The 17,536-nt window shown below is 41.9% G+C and overlaps 1 protein-coding gene across 1 annotated transcript in view; it reads left to right on the top strand.

The window, feature by feature from the left end:
- urb1 (URB1 ribosome biogenesis homolog) overlaps positions 1 to 5,767 on the top strand; it is a 43,996-nt gene extending 38,229 nt beyond the window's left edge. Inside the window, 6 exon segments of the mRNA XM_042334225.1 lie at positions 422 to 565; positions 1,297 to 1,406; positions 2,250 to 2,405; positions 3,087 to 3,328; positions 3,512 to 4,102; positions 4,633 to 5,767. Of these exon segments, the coding sequence (XP_042190159.1) occupies positions 422 to 565; positions 1,297 to 1,406; positions 2,250 to 2,405; positions 3,087 to 3,328; positions 3,512 to 4,102; positions 4,633 to 4,859 (1,470 nt within the window). The 3' untranslated portion in view covers positions 4,860 to 5,767.
- Positions 5,768 to 17,536: the final 11,769 nt, after the last annotated feature.

Below are 17,536 nucleotides of genomic sequence, written 5' to 3'. Positions count from 1 at the left end.
TCTGCTAAACCTTCATCTAGGTTTCAACATAGAGGTTGACCCATAATGTGATCTGTGATTAAAGAAATAAACATTTTCTGCTTCAACCATCTCCCAAGGGAGCCTGTTCCACAGGTTTACTATTCGCTCACTGATATCTCAAAGTGCTATGCAAGATTTACTGTAAAGTATAGCAATGGTGTATTTTAGACCCATTGACCAATGCTGCTAGATTTGCTGCTGTCTTCAAAAAAGTAAGCCTTGAGGGAGGGAGGAGAGTTTTCTAAATTTTGAGGATAAGCCATTTTTAGTGATTGGCCACATTTCAATGAAGGCAATTTGGATTTCAATGAAGGAAGTTTATCAATTCTATACATTCATGCAGCTCAATAAGCCTCGCTTCAGGTTCACCTTTCATCCATTTTTTTTGTTTGTTTCTCAGCATAAAATTGAACGTGAATGGGTTCTTGAACTGTTGGGAAATGGCCTGAAGGACAACCATTGTTATGAACTGTGTGACCATCAGAAAATCTTCCATGTTATTCTAGCTTTCTTTAACAGCCCGTTATGCGGTGAGACAGCCCAGGTAAGTAGCAATTATAATTTATTCATCGCTACGAATTGCTGTGGATTTTATCTTGTGTGTCTTAAACTGACACTAGATGTTTGGGAAACTTTTTTTNGACTTGGGGGAGCTGTCGTTTTTGATATCGAGACAAATGAATAAAGTTCACTAAACTCTGTTTTTATTCAATTGGTTGTGCTCCTGAGTTGGTAAGTAGTGCTTACGTTTGAGGTTACAATAAATAGTAATAACAATCGTTGCATTTGATATAACACCTTATCAAGTCATTAAGATGTCTCAAAGCGCTTTACAGGATTTTACTGTGAAGTGTAATGACTGTATTTGAATGCAAATGCAGAAGCCAATTTGCATGCAGCAATGTCCCACAAACAGTAATGATGAATTGTATTTGGGGGGTTGTTAGCCAGAACACCAGGAGAAACTCCATTCTCTTTTCAAATAGTGTCATGCGATCTTTAACATGCACTTGAACAAGCAGACAGGCCTAGACTGTGGGTTCAAATAGGTTCACCTACAAAGTACACAGTACTTACATTTTATTACGGTAAAAAACAATCCTATGAAGCACTTTGAAATATCCTCTTCACGTGAAAGGCGTTGAATAAAATGCAAGGGTTATTTATTAATTTGTGGCCTTACAAAATGCAAGAAATAATGGCTAAAAAATTGAATTTCGTTTGAATTTTCTGATTCTAGTAAAATAATTTTAATCTGATTTATTTCCTTTGCAGAATCAGATTGTCCGCATACTACTGCACACGGCTCACATCCCAAAAGGAGCGTATCAGCTGATCAGAGACCACAGTCTCCTGTCCTGGATACTGCACAACTTGCAGACAAAGTATGTGTATACCTGCCACTGCAACACCAATTGTTCTCCCTTTGAACCAATTGTAGATTGATTTTTTTTTGAGGGGTGGGAAGACTTTCAACAACAACATGTATAAATGATTTTAAATATCAAATGATTTTGCCACAAGTTATACCATGCCATCGGCCTCACCCCCCTGACCCCAGCTCGGGTCTGAAATACTGTACCCTGCCAGCGCCTTGGGACGTCCTCCTGACGTGAAAGGCACTGTACAAATGTAATCTTGCTGTTGTTGTTGATGCACATACTGTGAAAAGGGAGCCACTGAATCCAATTTAGCAGATTTGCTAACACTTCCCGACGTTTTGCAAATCCCATTAGAAAGTTGTCTTGTAGAACAGTCTACTTATCCCGCATACTAGTCGTGGGTTCATGTTGTTTGATTATGGTGTTTAAGAGCGTATGTTGCTTTTGCAAAGACACTTTCCTCAAAAATGCACCTACTTTTTGGTTGATTGCAGGCTCCACCCTCACTATACTGCCCATTCCCCAAGTTCTATCAAAAATATGTCTTGTCTAGTTGTCTTCTGAATCCTTTCCTACTGCTTGCTTCAATAGCTTTCCCCGATAAGTATATTTTAGACCCTTTGTGTGAAATTGTTCCGCTTGAGGTCTCGTTTAGCATTGTTGATTTTAATGCATGTCCTTCGCTCTTGTATCTCCGTCAGTGTGAACCAGTTTTCACCATCGGCTTTTAACAATCCCTTCATCACTTTGAAAAACTCTTCAAGAATCTTAAAACTTCTCATAATTTGCAAGGTTTATCTGTAAGTGTTTTGCACCTAATAGCACCTTCTTTCCATTTACTTCCAGGGTTCTAGAAAACAGGATGCTGTTCAATTTGATCTCGCTGCTTCACACCCTGTGGCTGACTAACCTGGGCAAGAAAGAGAAGACTCAAAAATTCCTACCTCTTCATTTTATCAATGAATTTCTGTATATTCTGAGTGTTCTAATCAAGCATGTTTGGTAAGGAATTCTGAACATTGCTAAATGAGGTGCAAAAAGGATACTTGGATTTGCTCTTGTCTTCTATAGGACTGCGGCCACAGCAGGTTGATGGGTTTATAGTCTTCACCAGCCAATGCAGTTTCTCACCCGATTTCTCCCCTTCACTCTCATCCTGTAGCTAGGTGGTTAGAGCACTTGGCTTGCAAGCAAGAGACCTGGTTTCAATTCCCAGCAGGGCGAAATGTTGCGCAAGTTTTCTTGCTCCACACACCTCTGTTTACCTAGCAGTAAGTAGGAACCCAGCTGCTGCTGACCCAGTCAATTGGTGGATCGCTTTTCCGGGGGTAATAATTGCTTCAAAAATAAATAAATAATTGGTCACTCATTCCACGACTGTTTGTGGGACACTGCTGTGTGCAATTGGCTGCCTCAGTTTATACTCAATTACTGTACACACTGATGGGCTCACTGAACCATCGGGGAAGTCTGCAGACTATTTGTGCAGATTTTTAATCTCTGCTTTCCGCTACCCACATCCAGCTTGGGTGCCAAGCCAGGATTGCTAACGCCTGGGGACGTGAAAGGTGCCAACTATATCAATGTCAATTTGTAATTTATCTTGTTTGCATAATAGAAATACAAGAAAAAAAAACATGACATAGAGGAATTGGGTCACATTATTTTCCTTTATTTTTTCAGCTTGATGATGGACAGTAGAACGTTTTCTGAATTCTTACACATGTTCAGTTCGATTATACAACATCACTCTCGAGCTCTCGGGGCCTACAAGGAAACAGGATGGATTACTATAAATGAGAGTGTTCTATCTCATGCAGACATGCTGCTACTTCTACACAAATGGAGTGTGGTGGGGAAGGAAGCACACACACAGGACCTCCTACGCACTCTGGCCCAGAAATACGGCATTAAGAAATTGCTAAGTACGTCGTTTGATTTTTATATTCAACTGAACTACTTTAGTATCAGTATGCCATAATAAAGAAACATCAGGGTCGATATGATGCTATTAAATACGAGTTATTAAATATGTTGGGCGAGGACAGTACAGACAAAGATGTGCCCCTTAATTGCCGCAATTGATTCGGTTGTGTTTGACTTTGCAGAGGTTATCAGAGAGAAGAACAAACCTCGAATGCTTGGGTGGATGGCTCCACAAAGCAGAAGGAGGCGAATGGGGGTGGGGGAGGAGGAGGAGGACGGGGGGAGTGAACTGCAAGAGTCCTGTCTAGAGCGATGCAAAGAGTCGCTGAGGTCCATATTCGCTCACTGGGATCCAGCATACACTGAGGAGAAATTGGATCTCCAGGAAAACCAGGAAGACACAGGCAGCATTGTTAAAGCAACCACATGCTTAGTGGTTAAATGGGTCATCGAATCTGCTGCTGAAAGTCCAATGAGCATTCCCCAGTGTCTCTTGGTGTTGAAATGGCTGAAGCGGAATGTCCTGCCTTGCAAAGCTGTGTGTCTGGAACTTGTGGAGGATGATGCTTTTAGGCACTGTCTCCTGCGGCTTTACAGCGGGTTCGCAAGTACAGTGGACGGAGAGGCTCTGAGATGGGAAGCCTCCTACCTCTTCGTCGGTGTCTTGTTCCAGTTGTTGGAGGCTCGAGGCATGGCAGATACCAGCTTCCATGAGAATATTATCCAGAGAATCTGTCTTCAGGCACTAAACAGCGAGGATGGAGAAAGGAGAGGTGATTATCTCAAATGCACAGTTCTGAATTGTAATTCAGTTTTAAACACAGCAAAATATTCCCGTTTCTCTTAGCGTCTAGAGAGAAAATAGTTTGATGTGGTTTGTCTCAATTTTTACCTCGGTAAGTTAACATTTTGTCTGTACTGGTAAGCTTCCCACCTCTTGTCCAGCTAGGACCAGCCTACCTATTAAGGCATTGGCTTGCAGGGTTATCCGGTGCTGAACTGGGGAAAATCTTGACCATTCCTCTCTTTTCCTGTTGTGTCAGTTTAGATTAGGAGCTGACACCCATCTTGACGCAGAGGCGAACTGAGACTAGCTGAGCCTGGATCAGTTATTTAAAATGCCTTCAGTGCAGCTTCCAGAAAAGCAGAGAGTGGGGGGGGGAAGGAGGCCACACGAGTGATTTGCTTTCAGAAAAAGTCAAAAAGGTCCTGGAATAAAATATAAAATGTATGTGGAAGTGCATTAGATGCTGTACTTGCTCTCTGAGCATTAATACGTGTCATTTTTATTTGGGTTTCACAGCTGCAGCGTTATTCCTGCTCTCCATTTACCTGTGGGACTTGTGGCTAGGAGCACAGGAAGCTCACTTGTTCCTGTCTCATGTGAGGCTGATCTCCATCTTTGAAGAAAGGCCAGGATTTGGCCAGCAGAGCCTCGGAGGAAAAAGTGAAAGCGAGAAGCCAGCTGATGGGATGGTTTCTCTCTGTAGAGACATCAGCCACCTCATTAAGGGGCGGCAGCTAAGTTAACGTTTGAAACAGAATCGTGCGTGGGTGAACCCACATCAGAAAATGATGGGCAAAAACTATTACGTTGCTCAAGAAATTGTATCTGATATGTTTTTTGTCACTATTCATAGATGCAATATTTTGGATATTAAATTCTTGACATGAAAAGAATCATAATTTCCTTCGTTAATTAACGCTATGAATGCTGATAAACGATGGGTCTGCCTTACAGTTCTTCAAAGCATCTGATGGTTACACATCCCTTAAGCGAGGAATGTGTGTCACAACTCAGTCATTAAGCATCCAGCCGAATGCCAACAAAAACCTCTCACAATGACAGATGGAATCTACAGAACTCACGACCATCAACCATCCCCAATTGCATCGTAGAACGAAGAACCAGCAATCCAGCAGTGCTTGCCACAACATTGCCAGCAGCAAAGGTTACAAACGCAAATCTGAGCACGGCGGAGTGGTGGGGGAGAAAGGATAAGAAATCACTGATTTACTTTCGTATGGTGGAACTTGCATTTAGACAGCAGCTTATCACGTGTCTCAAAGGATTTCACAAATAAGTTTCTTTGAAGTGTACCGGTTGTTACATAGGCAAATATGCTGTTTATCTGCACCAACATTGTCCCACAACCACCTATGAGATCAATAGTCAGCTAGTGATGGTAGGTTGTGAATGTTGAGTGAGGAGTATCAGCCAAACCATCAGGAGAGATCTGGCACAAAGGGTGCCATTTGCACTCAGCTATATTTTTGTTAGTTACCTAAGAACCACTTTATAATCTGGCATGCTCAGAAGCTGCAAAATGTTAGGGCTTTTACATCTCACACTCCTGTTTGAAGATGTAAAATTTGATTAACCACATGACCAGGCTCCAATAATTAACACATGAAAAAATAAAAATCCTTGTGTTTGATATTGCGCCTTATGTCGTTGGTGGCTCAAAGTGCTTCATGAGATTTACTGTAAAGTGTAATGATTGTAGATGAATGTGGTAGCCAATCTGTGCATAGCATTGTTCAATGAACAGTTTTATCTGAGATTGTTGACCAGGACGCCAGGAGACTTTTTGGGGGTGGTGGGGGGCAGGTGGGTGTTTGACACATGCAGAAAGCCATCACAATGCTTAAGAGTAGCAAATCAAACTTGAGAATACCACGCATCCCACGTACACCTGGAAATCCCAGAGATTGTTTGAATGGAATGAGCACTATCTCCCTGGAGGGATGCATCCTGCTTACCGAATTCCGGAAAGTACTAGGCACAGGTTGGCAAGAGCAACGGCTTGGGGACCCCAAAGTGTGTGATGGGGTAACTGCTGGAGTCTAACCAGCTAAAACCGCATAGTCTACTATCGTATTGTCTGGCAAGCTTTCCCGCTGCTTGACCAGCAAGGACCACGCTACCCATTAGGGCTTTGGCTTGCAGGGTTAACAGGAGCTAAGTGGGATGATTCCCTGCCGGGAGATACTTCCTTTGCTTTCAAATAGTTCCAATGGATCATTAAAATTCCCCTAAACCTGAGGGAACAGAGCTGCGGAGTTGGATCTTGTTGGAGCAAAGTTGCCATATGGTCAGCGTGATGTGCTTTTAGTTAGCGGAAGGAGTCCTTATTTGTGCAACTCAGTTTCCTTATTAAGGAATCTAATTGGAAGAAATACTGCATTTTAGACCCCAGTGATGTCTTACCAAACCTAAGTAATTTTCAAAAATAGCTCATTGCTCATTCTTACTATAAATGACGATTTGCAAATTAATTCTCTGTTGGAACAACCAGTGAAGGTCTGAAATAAGTGTTAATTGTTTTTCCCCATCGCTGTTGTGATTTTCAGATATAATTTTACCCACACTACTCTGCACCGAGTAGATATTAATGATGTGCTCTGCCAGAGAAACTGCGTGTATTAGGACTTCTGGTATACTGCTGCTGCATTCTGCCCTGGCTACATTTGCTGTGAATTAAACACTTAGGCTATCACACATGCAGAGTAAAAAAACACTGAGACGTATTCTCTTCAATGCTGTTAATTTTGCATGTCTAGAATACGCATAATGCAATGCTCTTGCCCCCAGAGGCACTTAAAACTGGCCTCTGAAGTGGGTCTTTGCCCCACCTTGGTGGCAACGTTGCAGGAGACAGCAGAGAAAATCATCTTGAAACTTTTCCAATATTGGAGAAATTCGAACATTTAAACGTATTCCAACATCACCTGCGTTTCTGTTTTTTGGCCTGTTGAGACATTCCCTTAATGAGCGATGAGGGTTAGGAGAAAGATCTGTAGCCAGAAATATTCATTTGAATCAGCTCATCAGTATAAATATACCTTATTGTCCAAACAAACTAAGTGAGTCTATGGTCTTATCCAGTCCTGGTTGTAAAAGGACCAGTTAATCCAAATTATCAATGTATTATTATCCTTAAAGCAGAGAGGATTGAGGGGAGATTTAATAGAGCTGTTCAAAATTATGAAGGGTTTTGATAGAATAAATAAGGATAAACTTTCCTCTGGCAGGTGGGTTGGTAACCAGAGGTCACAGATTTAAGATAATTGGCAAACGAATCAGAGGAGAGGCGAGGAGACATTTTTTTCACGGAGATTTGTTAGGTCTGGAATGCACTGCCTGAAAGGGTGGTGGAAACCGATTTGATAATCGCGTTCAAAAGGGAATTAGATAGGTACTTAAAAATAAAAAAATTGCAGGGCTATGGGGTAAGAGCGGGGGAGGGGGACTAGTTGGTAGCTCTTTCAAAGAGCCAGAAATGCTGTAAAATTCTATGATTAGTGATGGAATTATATAAAGATGGGCCAAATCCTTTCTGAGAAAATGCAGATATGCTACAGTATTGCTATTGAGTTATCCGCCTGATGAAAAAAGCGCTGTACACTATCAATGTATTTTATGGTATTTTACAGATCCATTTTCATCTGCAAGTACGTCTTGTGTTTCAGGAAACAGGCTATTGAAATCAGATGAATGTGCCATAACAGCCTTCAGAATCTTCAGATTGATGCTTCTGGACATGGATTTAAAAGTGAATTTTAAGATTCTTACAGAACAACTTGACATGTATCAGCCATGGTACTGGTCCTAGCTACGGTAAAGCTCTTTTGAAGGTTGCTTGCCGTGGTACTAGCAAAGTGCTTTTAAAACAAAATTAGTCTAAATTAGGGTGACTATACGTCCCTGATTTTCGGGGATAGTCCCTGGATGAGTTATTGTGCCAAACATTGTCCCCGAAAGAGTTCAGCAACAAACTGAGCAATAACAATAAAATTCTAAAACATTAATTTATTATTAATAATAATAAATAAATAATCCGTGCATTTGATATAGACCCTTATCATATTGTTGAGGCTCTCAAAGTGCTTCACAAAATATATTGTAAAAGTGGATTGACTGTATTTTGTGAGTGCGCAGCAATGGAACAGTCGTGGATTGAGTGACCAATTTTATTTTTCTTGGAGGGATTATTTCCCCTGAAAGCGATCCGCCAATCGACTATGACAACCAGTTTCCTACTTACTAAAACAACAACGAGATTACATTTGTATAGCGCCTTTCACGTCGGGAGGACGTCCCAAGGCGCTGGACAGAGTATAGCATTTCAGACTCGAGTTGGGGTCGGGAGGGGAAGGGGGTTGGCCAATGGCATGGTCGAAAAGGAGGGTCTTCAGGCGGTCTTGAAGGAGGCGGAGTAACTGGGGGATGGAATTCCAGGGGTTGGGGGCAGAGTGGCTGAAGGCTCTCCCGCCATTGGTGGGGCGGGTGGGTTGGGGGACGTGGAGCAGGACAGAGCCGGCTGAGTGGAGGGAACAGGCGGATTGGTAGGGGGTTAGGAGGTCGCAGAGGTGGGGGGGGGGGGTGAGGCATTGGAGGGCTTTGTATGTGAGGACCAGGATCTTGAACTGGATCCTCTGAAGGATAGGGAGCCAGTGAAGTTGTGCGAGAGTGGGGGAGATGGGGTCACGAGTTTGGTGCGGGAGAGGACACGGGCTGCAGAGTTCTGGATTATCTGCAGCTGTGGAGGGAGGAATTGGGAAGGCCGACAAGCAGGGCGTTTGCATAGTCGAGCCTGGAAGTGATGAAGGCATGAACAAGAGTTTCAGTGGCCTGAGGGGTGAGATAGTGGCGGAGTCGGGCGATGTTACGGAGGTGAGGGAAGGCAGAGCTGGTCATGGCTTGGATGTGGGGGAGAAAAGACAGTTGAGGGTCGAACAAGACACCTGGGTTCCTGACTGGCAGTGAGTTGTAGTGTGAAACCCCATGGAGGTTGATGCTGCCAGAGCCTGAGGTGCAGAGGCGCTGGCCCGAGCCAATCAGGAGGGCCTCAGTCTTGTTCACATTCAGCTGTAGGAAATTTGCCCTCATCCAGGACTTGATGTCTGACGGGCAGTCTGTCAGCACAGCAGTGGTCCTGGAGTTGAGGGTGGAGGCAGAAAGATAGAGTTGGGTGTCATCCACATAGATGTGGAAGTTGTCCCCCATGTCTGCAGATGATTTCATCAAAGGGGAGCATGTAGATATTAAAGAGGAGAGGGCCAAGGACAGAGCCCTGAGGGACGCCAGATGTGACAGTGCAGGGGCTGGAGGAGAAACTGTTAGAGACAACGAGTGGAGACGGTGAGAGAGATAGGAATCGAACCAGGCAAGGGCAGATCCATGAAGATTGAGTAAAGCGGAGAGGCGGTGTATGAGGATGGAGTGGTCGACAGTGTCGAAGGCGGCAGAGGGAGCCCTGATCACAGATGTTCAGAATGTTATTAGTGACTATGACCAGGGCTGTTTCTGTGTTGTGGGCAGCGCAGAAGCCGAATAGGTAAAGACAGGCATGTGGAGTAAGGAAACTTGCCGAAGGTTTCTCCCTACCCGGGATTCGAACCCAGGTTCTCTCGCTTGCGAGACTGGTCGCTAACCACTACGCTATGGCCTCTACGAATTCATCAAAGAAATACAGACATTAATCTAACAAGCTTTTCCAGTCCTGCCAGCATCAGGAATCGTGGTGTGTTCGATTTTTTTTTAATATAAGTGTTCCCGGATTTGGTTTACGAAATGTGTTCACCCTAGTCTAAGCTAACTTTATGCTTTGCAAAAACTATTACTTGACCTTGGTTCAAACTACAAAAGAATCCCCTCGTTATCGATGAAGACTTTAAGGGGTGAAGGTATGGTTGGAACAAGTCACAAGTTCATAAGCACAGTTCTGATAAAAACCCTTTAGCCAATTCAATCTGATTTTGCAGAATACCAAACCTTCCTATGACTCACATCAAGGAGTTCCTAAACTTAGAGTTCAGGGTCCTGGCTTCAAGCAGCCCTGGAAATGTGTTCCAGTTGTTGATTACTCTATCCACAGAAATACTTCATAGGAGTATACTGTACAGTGATAGAAATCAATGTGGTTTGGCTGGTCAGAACCAAAGTCAGGGGAATATATATATATATATATATTTGTTGGTAAAACATGTTAGCCGATTGTGCACAATAGTATCCCACAAACAATAATGGATTGAGTGACCACATTTTTTTTAAAGGAATATTTCCCTCAGAAAACGATCCGCCAATCGATTAACAATCGGGTTCCTACCCAGGAATCAAACCTAATCCTCTCGTGCGAGGTGAGCACGCAAACCACTTTGCTTTGTGGACTCCACAGTGCTATCCACAGTCTATTCCACATGTAACATAAATAAATCAATGACTTCCCTCTAATGAGTCCCCTTGTTCCACATGCTTTCGATCACATTAAACATAAAGGGTTGTTAATAGATGCCCTTTGCTCCTTGATGTCTCTTCACAACTGGCCTTTCACATCCCTGAACACATGACCCTTGTCCTGTATTTGTGTGTCGCCAAATACCATAGGCCTTTCAATCAACCATAAAATCTGGATTACAAATGGTTGAATGCCTCCCATATATAAATTGATCCCACTTTTATGTCTGTTATAGTTAACATCAAAGTTCACTGTATATAAGTCATTCCTTAACGTCAGAGGGCGGAAAAGGATATAAAGGCTTAATTCATACATCCTCTTATACAAGATAAAACACCCAAACAGTTTGAGAATCAGTGTCACTGAAAACTGCAGGCGTTGGTGCTTTCTATAAATATAATTATACTACCTAGTCTACCTAGTCTCTCCCCTTCTAGAAGATAATCTGCTTTTCTATTTTTACTATCTAGGTGAATAACTTCACACTTCCCCACATTATACTCCATCTGCCACCTTCTTGCCCACTCACCTAGCCTGTGTATTTCCCTTTGCATTCTTTGTGTGTCATCCTCAGAGCTTACTCTCCCACCTATCTTCGTATCATCTGCGAATTTAGATATATTAAGTTCTATTTCCTCATCTAAATCATTGATATAGACTGTAAATAATTGAGGCCCAAGCACTGATCCTTGTGGCACTTCACTAGTCACATCCTGCCAATCTGAGAAGGACCTGTTTATCCCTACTCCGTTTTCTTCCTGTTAACCACTCTCCAATCCATGCTAATATACTGCCTTTAATTCCATGGGCTCTAATATTATGCAACAGCCTTTTATGTGGCACCTTGTCGAATGCCTTCTGAAAATCCAAATACGCCACATCTACTACTAAGTTCCCCCCTATCTAACCTGCTAGTTACATCCTCAAAGAACGCTAAAAGATTTGCTAAGCATGACTTCCCTTTTGTAAAGTCATGTTGACTCTGCCTAATCATGTTATGATTTTTTAGGTACCCCACGACGACGTCCCTAATTAAGGATTCTAGAATTTTCCCTACCATCGATGTCAGACTAACTGGTCTATAGTTCCCCATTTTTTGTCTCCCACCCTTCTTAAATATCAGCGTTATGTTTGCAACTTTCCAAACACTGGGAACCATTCCAGAATCCAGGAAATTTGGGGAAAAAAATAAAAACAAAGCATCCACTATCTCTGCAGCCACCTCTTTTAAAACCCTAGGATGCAGGCCATCAGGTCCAGAGAATTTATCGGTTTTTAATCTGATCAATTTCTCTCGTACTGTTGCTTTACTGATGTTCATTTCTTTAAGTTCCTCACTAACATTAGCCTCCAGGTTCCCATTTATTTTCAGTAAGTTTTTAGTGTCCTCTAACGTGAAGACGGAAGCAAAATAATTGTTTAATGACTCTACCATTTCTTTATCCCCCATTATAATTTCTTCTGTCTCTGCCTGCAATGGACCCGCATTGATAGTTTGATTTTTGATAGTCTCTTCCTCTTTGTGTACTTGTAAAAACTCTTATAATCTGTCTTTATGTTCCTAGCTAGTTTACTCATATTCTTTTCTCCCACTTAATCAGTTTCTTGGTTTTCCTTTGCTGATCTCTAAAGTCCTCCCAATCCTCAGGTTTACTGTTCTTTTTGGCAGTATTATAGGCCTTTTCTTTTAGTTTTATATTTTCCCTAACTTCTAGTTAGCCAAGGTTGAACCACTTTTTCCGTGGTATTTTTATTTTTCAAGTGAATATGTGATCAATGGGAATTATGTATTATATCTTTAAACGTTTGCCACTGCTGGTCTACTGTCGTATCTTTCAATTTAATTTCCCGGTCTATTTTAGCCAAATCTTTTCTCATACCTGCAAAGTTGACTTTATTTAGATTTAAGACCCTTGAGGTAAAGGAGCTCATTCAGGAGCAGAAGTATTTTATTATACATCACATGGTCCAGGTTCACGTGATAAATGCACATCTTGACTGTAGCAGAGTTGGTTCTCTCACTCTCTCCCTCGCCACACCTTTCTCTCACTTGTCACTCTCAAGTGCTCCTCATGTGATGTTGCCATGGCTTCTACTGGTGCTGACAGCTGTTGATCGCGAGTGCAAAGTTGCTGGTGCCAAGTGAGAAAATAAATCCAGACAATTTGTTGATTCCCTTGTTCATTGGAATAAATTCCCATGGCCAGCACTAGTGAGATAGCAGTTAGTTATCACATACCATTTACTGCCAGATATGTTGTAATAAGAGGTGACAAATTTCATTATCGCTATATAATGGGGAAGAACACATCAGTCCTGTGTTGGCCCTGGGAGGCTAAGATAAGTGTGCTGTATGCTTCAGGTTTGATGTACAGGTTTATTGCCTCTGAAACGGGAGGTCAAAGGTAAGTTATTATTATACAATTCTGGCAACAAGCAGAGCAAGAGATGACAAGCAGTGAAGATAATTATCCTTTTGCAACTCCTTCCAATGATCATGAGACTACAATGAGGTTTTGAAAAAGATAGACTGCACCCATCTCACGCCATACGTGTTTGTAAACCAAATTCCTGTCATTTCTTGTCTCCTCTAAACAGAGGATGGTGGGGAGGTGCAATTCTCTGCCACAATCCATGGTTGAAGTAGTCATTAAATAAAGGGATTCGACGGTTTCTTGAAAAGGACGAAGGATTATAGGGGGAGATAGCAGCAGAGGGAGATTAGATTGGTTCATTGGGAGAAAAACACCAGCACAGACTTTATGGGCCGAATAGAAGATTCTACAAGCACTGTTATTTTAGTCCTAGTTGACATATACGTTCTGACCTTGAATATACCTTTTAAATATTTTTCACCTCAAAGAGGACAAGGTATGCTTGCGTTAAAAAAGCAAATATCTTTCCCTTTAAGTAGCCTTGCCAAGCTAAAAGGTGTCAGCCCGGTTCAGCACTCTCACCGCTGAGTTAGAAGGTTGCTGATTCAAGCCTCTAGTCAGAACTTTGAACTGAGTCTCGGCTGGCAATGCAGTGCTGGGGGAACGCTCTATTGTCAGAGATGCCATCCTTCAGATGAAATGTTAAACTGAGGACCCGTCTGCCTGTTCAGTTACTAATAATAATAATATTTCTTGCATTTACCACGTCTTTTGAGACATCTCAAGGTGCTACACAGAATATATTGTAAAGTGAATTGACTGTTTTGCGAGTGAAACGCGGCAGCCAATTGCGCACAGCAGTGAGCCACAAATAGTCTTGGATTGAGTAACCAAATTATTTTTAGATGAATATTAAAGATCTCATGGTGCTAATTTAAAAAAAGAAGAGTTTCTCTCCCGGTGCTGTGGCAACAATCTCCAGGTAAAATTGATCATTCATTTCATGGCTGCTCTGTCCAAATTGGCCTAGAAATGCACTTCATAGTAAAATCCTGGGACATTTTGATGGCGTGATAAGGCGTGGTTCCAAATGTAAGAACCATTACATATCCTGATTCAATTTATTGACAGATGGGCCAAGGTCTTCTCTGACTCACTAATGGATCCAAATGGAATTTGGCTTGTGCCTGCAGTTTTGTTCATCCCAAACCACCCAGACATTGGCTTCACTGGGCAATTACAGGAGAGAGAACAAACCCAGGCAGTGTACACAAACCTGTTTCAGAGACAAACTCATAAAACTCCAGGACTTTCAAGGCTGAAGTGGATTTTATTGGGTTCATATATATATTAAACAGTGTTGATGAGGAACAAACAGATACTTGCACAGAATATGACCATTATATTTGAGTACAATTAAATTCTGTATTGGACACTTGAATTTATTTGAAAGGTACTTCTCAATTTATAGTTGTTGCTTGCATTTCACTAGTCCTGCATTTTACCACAGTATTTTGTTTGTAACCAGGAGGGGCCCAGCGATTCATTAACTTAATGGAACATGGCTTATCGCTGTAAGAATGGGAACTTGTTCACTGAAATTCACATTGCCACCCAATAGCAGCTAAAACACTTCCCTGTAACTCCAAATCTGAAGCATGCAGAATGCTGACCCCAATTTTAGCTCAAAGGGTTGAGTGCTTCAAACTGCTTGTAAAGGGATAAATCACTCAAGGCTAGCTGTCTCGCTGCTCCTAGAAGGGTTTCTAGAGGGAGTACTGATAGGAAATAAGACTTTCAGCAAATCAGATAAGCACCGGCTTGGCTCACCCATTAAAATGAACAGTGATGTTCAGTCAGCTAACATTAATTCATGACTTGACATTTCTCTAAATAGCCATTAGCTGAAAACAATAGTGGACACAGCAGCAAGTGTTCAGTTACACTTTTCCAAACTTGGTATTAGATTTACGAGAGTTCACCTTTGCTTGACCCACATCGCAACTCACTGCTTCAAATGCTCTGGGATGCCTCCCTGCTTGAGGGGCACTATATCAATACAAGTTGTTATTGTTGTATATAGTGTGTGTGTGTTGGTGGGGGGGAGGAATGGGGGTGATGGTAACTCATTGACTGTTCTGATTTTACTGATCAAAAGGGAAGGGGGAAGCAACAGATATTACTGGTGTCAGTGAATATTCCACTCGCATACACTGTTCTATCAAAGAGAGGAATGGAACTAGATCACTTGATTAGATTTGGATGTAGAAGTCCCTTTGACTCATTTGTTCTCATCTTTTCAGACGCCCACCCTGCCAGTGTCCCATTGCAGTATAACAGGCAGACCAGGACCTTCATTCAACATCTCATCCAAAGGCCAGCATCTCCAACAATGAAGCGCTCCCCCAGCATTGCATTGGAGAGTGTCAGTCAACTGTGAGTTCAGGGTCCTGATGTGTGGCTTGAAAGCACAACCAGCTGACTCAGAGATGAGAATAATGTCAACTGAGCTAGGCTGACAACTAAGGCTGGTTTAACAAAAATATAACACTTATATTTTGATACAGGAGCAGAATACTTCAAAGTCTTCACACAATGAGTCACACAGAACAATGAGATAATGTAATCCATTGAATTTCAGTAAGGAAGGAATATCAGACAGGACACCCGGATAACTCCAGTGGCAGGGGATCTTTTAACATTCACCTGAATCACCAGCGCTTGGCAGATGGTTTCATGTCTCAGCAGATGGATGTTAATAATTAGACATAATTCATACTACTTACTGCTGGTTGAATCAGCAGACAAAGTATGCTTACTCTGAAGATTTTTTTTAAACAAACAAATTTCATAATGTAAGTAATTGCTTGTGTGCTCTCTAGGTTAATGGATGTGCTCAGGCCAGACTGCTAAGATGAAGGTCTTGCTTGGCTAGCTATGATGAAATGGGTTTGGGCTCCCAATTATCTGCATGGATCCACAGCACAAAAGCACTCTCTCTTAAATGTGTGTGTTTGTATCAGCCTGGTTCAGTGGTAGCATTCTCGTCCCTGTATCAGACGGTGTGGGTTCAAGCCCCAACTCAGACTTGGAATCACATTGTCTAAGTAAGATAACATCCAATGCAGCCCTGTGGGTGTGATGCATTGTCAGAAGTGCCGTCGGATGAAACATTAAACCGGAGATCCCATTTGCCTGTTTGGGTGAATGTCTAAAATCCCACTTGGTCTCTGCCTGTAAGACCATTTTGTTGTTTCACCCACAAAATATACAGTCAATTCACTTTACAGTATATTCTGTGAAGCGCCTTGAGACGTCTCGAAGACATGATAAAGCGCTATATCAATTGCAAGGATTATTATGTCAAAGATTCTATGGCACTTCAAAAAGACAAGGGAGTTTCTCCCAGTGTTCTGGTCAACAATCCCCCAAATAAAAAAAATTGGTCACTCACTCCATGGCTGTTTGCAGTACATTGTTGTGTGCAACTGGCTGCCGCATTTCGCCTACAAAATACACATTCATTCCACTTTACAGTATATCCTGTGAAGCGCTTTGAGACATCTCAATGACATGATAAGGCGCTATATCATATGCAAGGATGATTATTAATATTATTATTACATAGCCTCACTATTATTCTGAAATCCCACCTGATCGCTGCCCGTAAGACCATTTTGCCTTGAAATTTCGGATTGAGCAGCACTGTGAAAAATTCTTAAATTTTAGTTTTAATTTGAAACATATTTGTTTTAAGAACTTGAGAAAAACGTTTTTCCAAATCAAGACTGAAAGTTAGAGTTTTTCACAACCCTGCACAATCTTAACCTTTAAGCCCAAATGGTATAATTATTTACCTGGAATTTCATGAGTTATAGGTCTGTCGAGGACTAATCGCTACCGTGAGCGATCTTTTCATCAGTCATGCGACTGCCAGGATAGTGGAAAGCGAACAGGATGGACCTTGGTCTTCTTTCATCAAGCAATTCTTATGTTCCTGTGTTTCTATATGAGTGGAAACCCCTTTCTAAAGATGCAAAAAGGTCACTGGGGTCAATCATGTGGGTGTCTATCATTTTGGCTATCTAAACTGATACATGAAGAATCCCCAGAGAGCCGTGAGTCACTGAGATACCAAATCCCATCATTATGGCTTTTGAGGAGAGCAGGCACAAGGTAGGTGAGGAAATTGGAGGGGAACAAAAAAGCAAAAAGTCAAACAATGAAATTAAATTGGATCGAAATTTGCCTAAGAATGGAACAACCTATTCATGACGATGAGATATAAGTACCAAACTCCCATTTTTAACTTTTGCTTTAACTGTGCAAATAAAATGATAAATTAGAACCAGGAACTCAACATTAGAGAGAGGAATGTAGCATTGTGGTGTGTTAATAGCCTGTCTATGACTACTGTTAGCAACTGCGGCACAGCCACCAGTAAGATGGAATGTAACCTCAAAGATAACATGCAAGCACTGGGTAATAATAATAATCCTTACATTTTGTGTAGCACCTTTCACCTTGAGGACGTCCCAAAGCACCTCACAGGATATACCTTGAAGTGCAGTGACTGTATATTTTGTGGGTG

The sequence above is a fragment of the Callorhinchus milii genome, unplaced genomic scaffold, assembly GCF_018977255.1.
Source record: "Callorhinchus milii isolate IMCB2004 unplaced genomic scaffold, IMCB_Cmil_1.0 Scaffold4, whole genome shotgun sequence".
Lineage (NCBI taxonomy): Eukaryota > Metazoa > Chordata > Chondrichthyes > Chimaeriformes > Callorhinchidae > Callorhinchus > Callorhinchus milii.
Note: the sequence above shows the minus strand (reverse complement) of the source record. Positions and strands in the feature narration are given on the sequence as shown.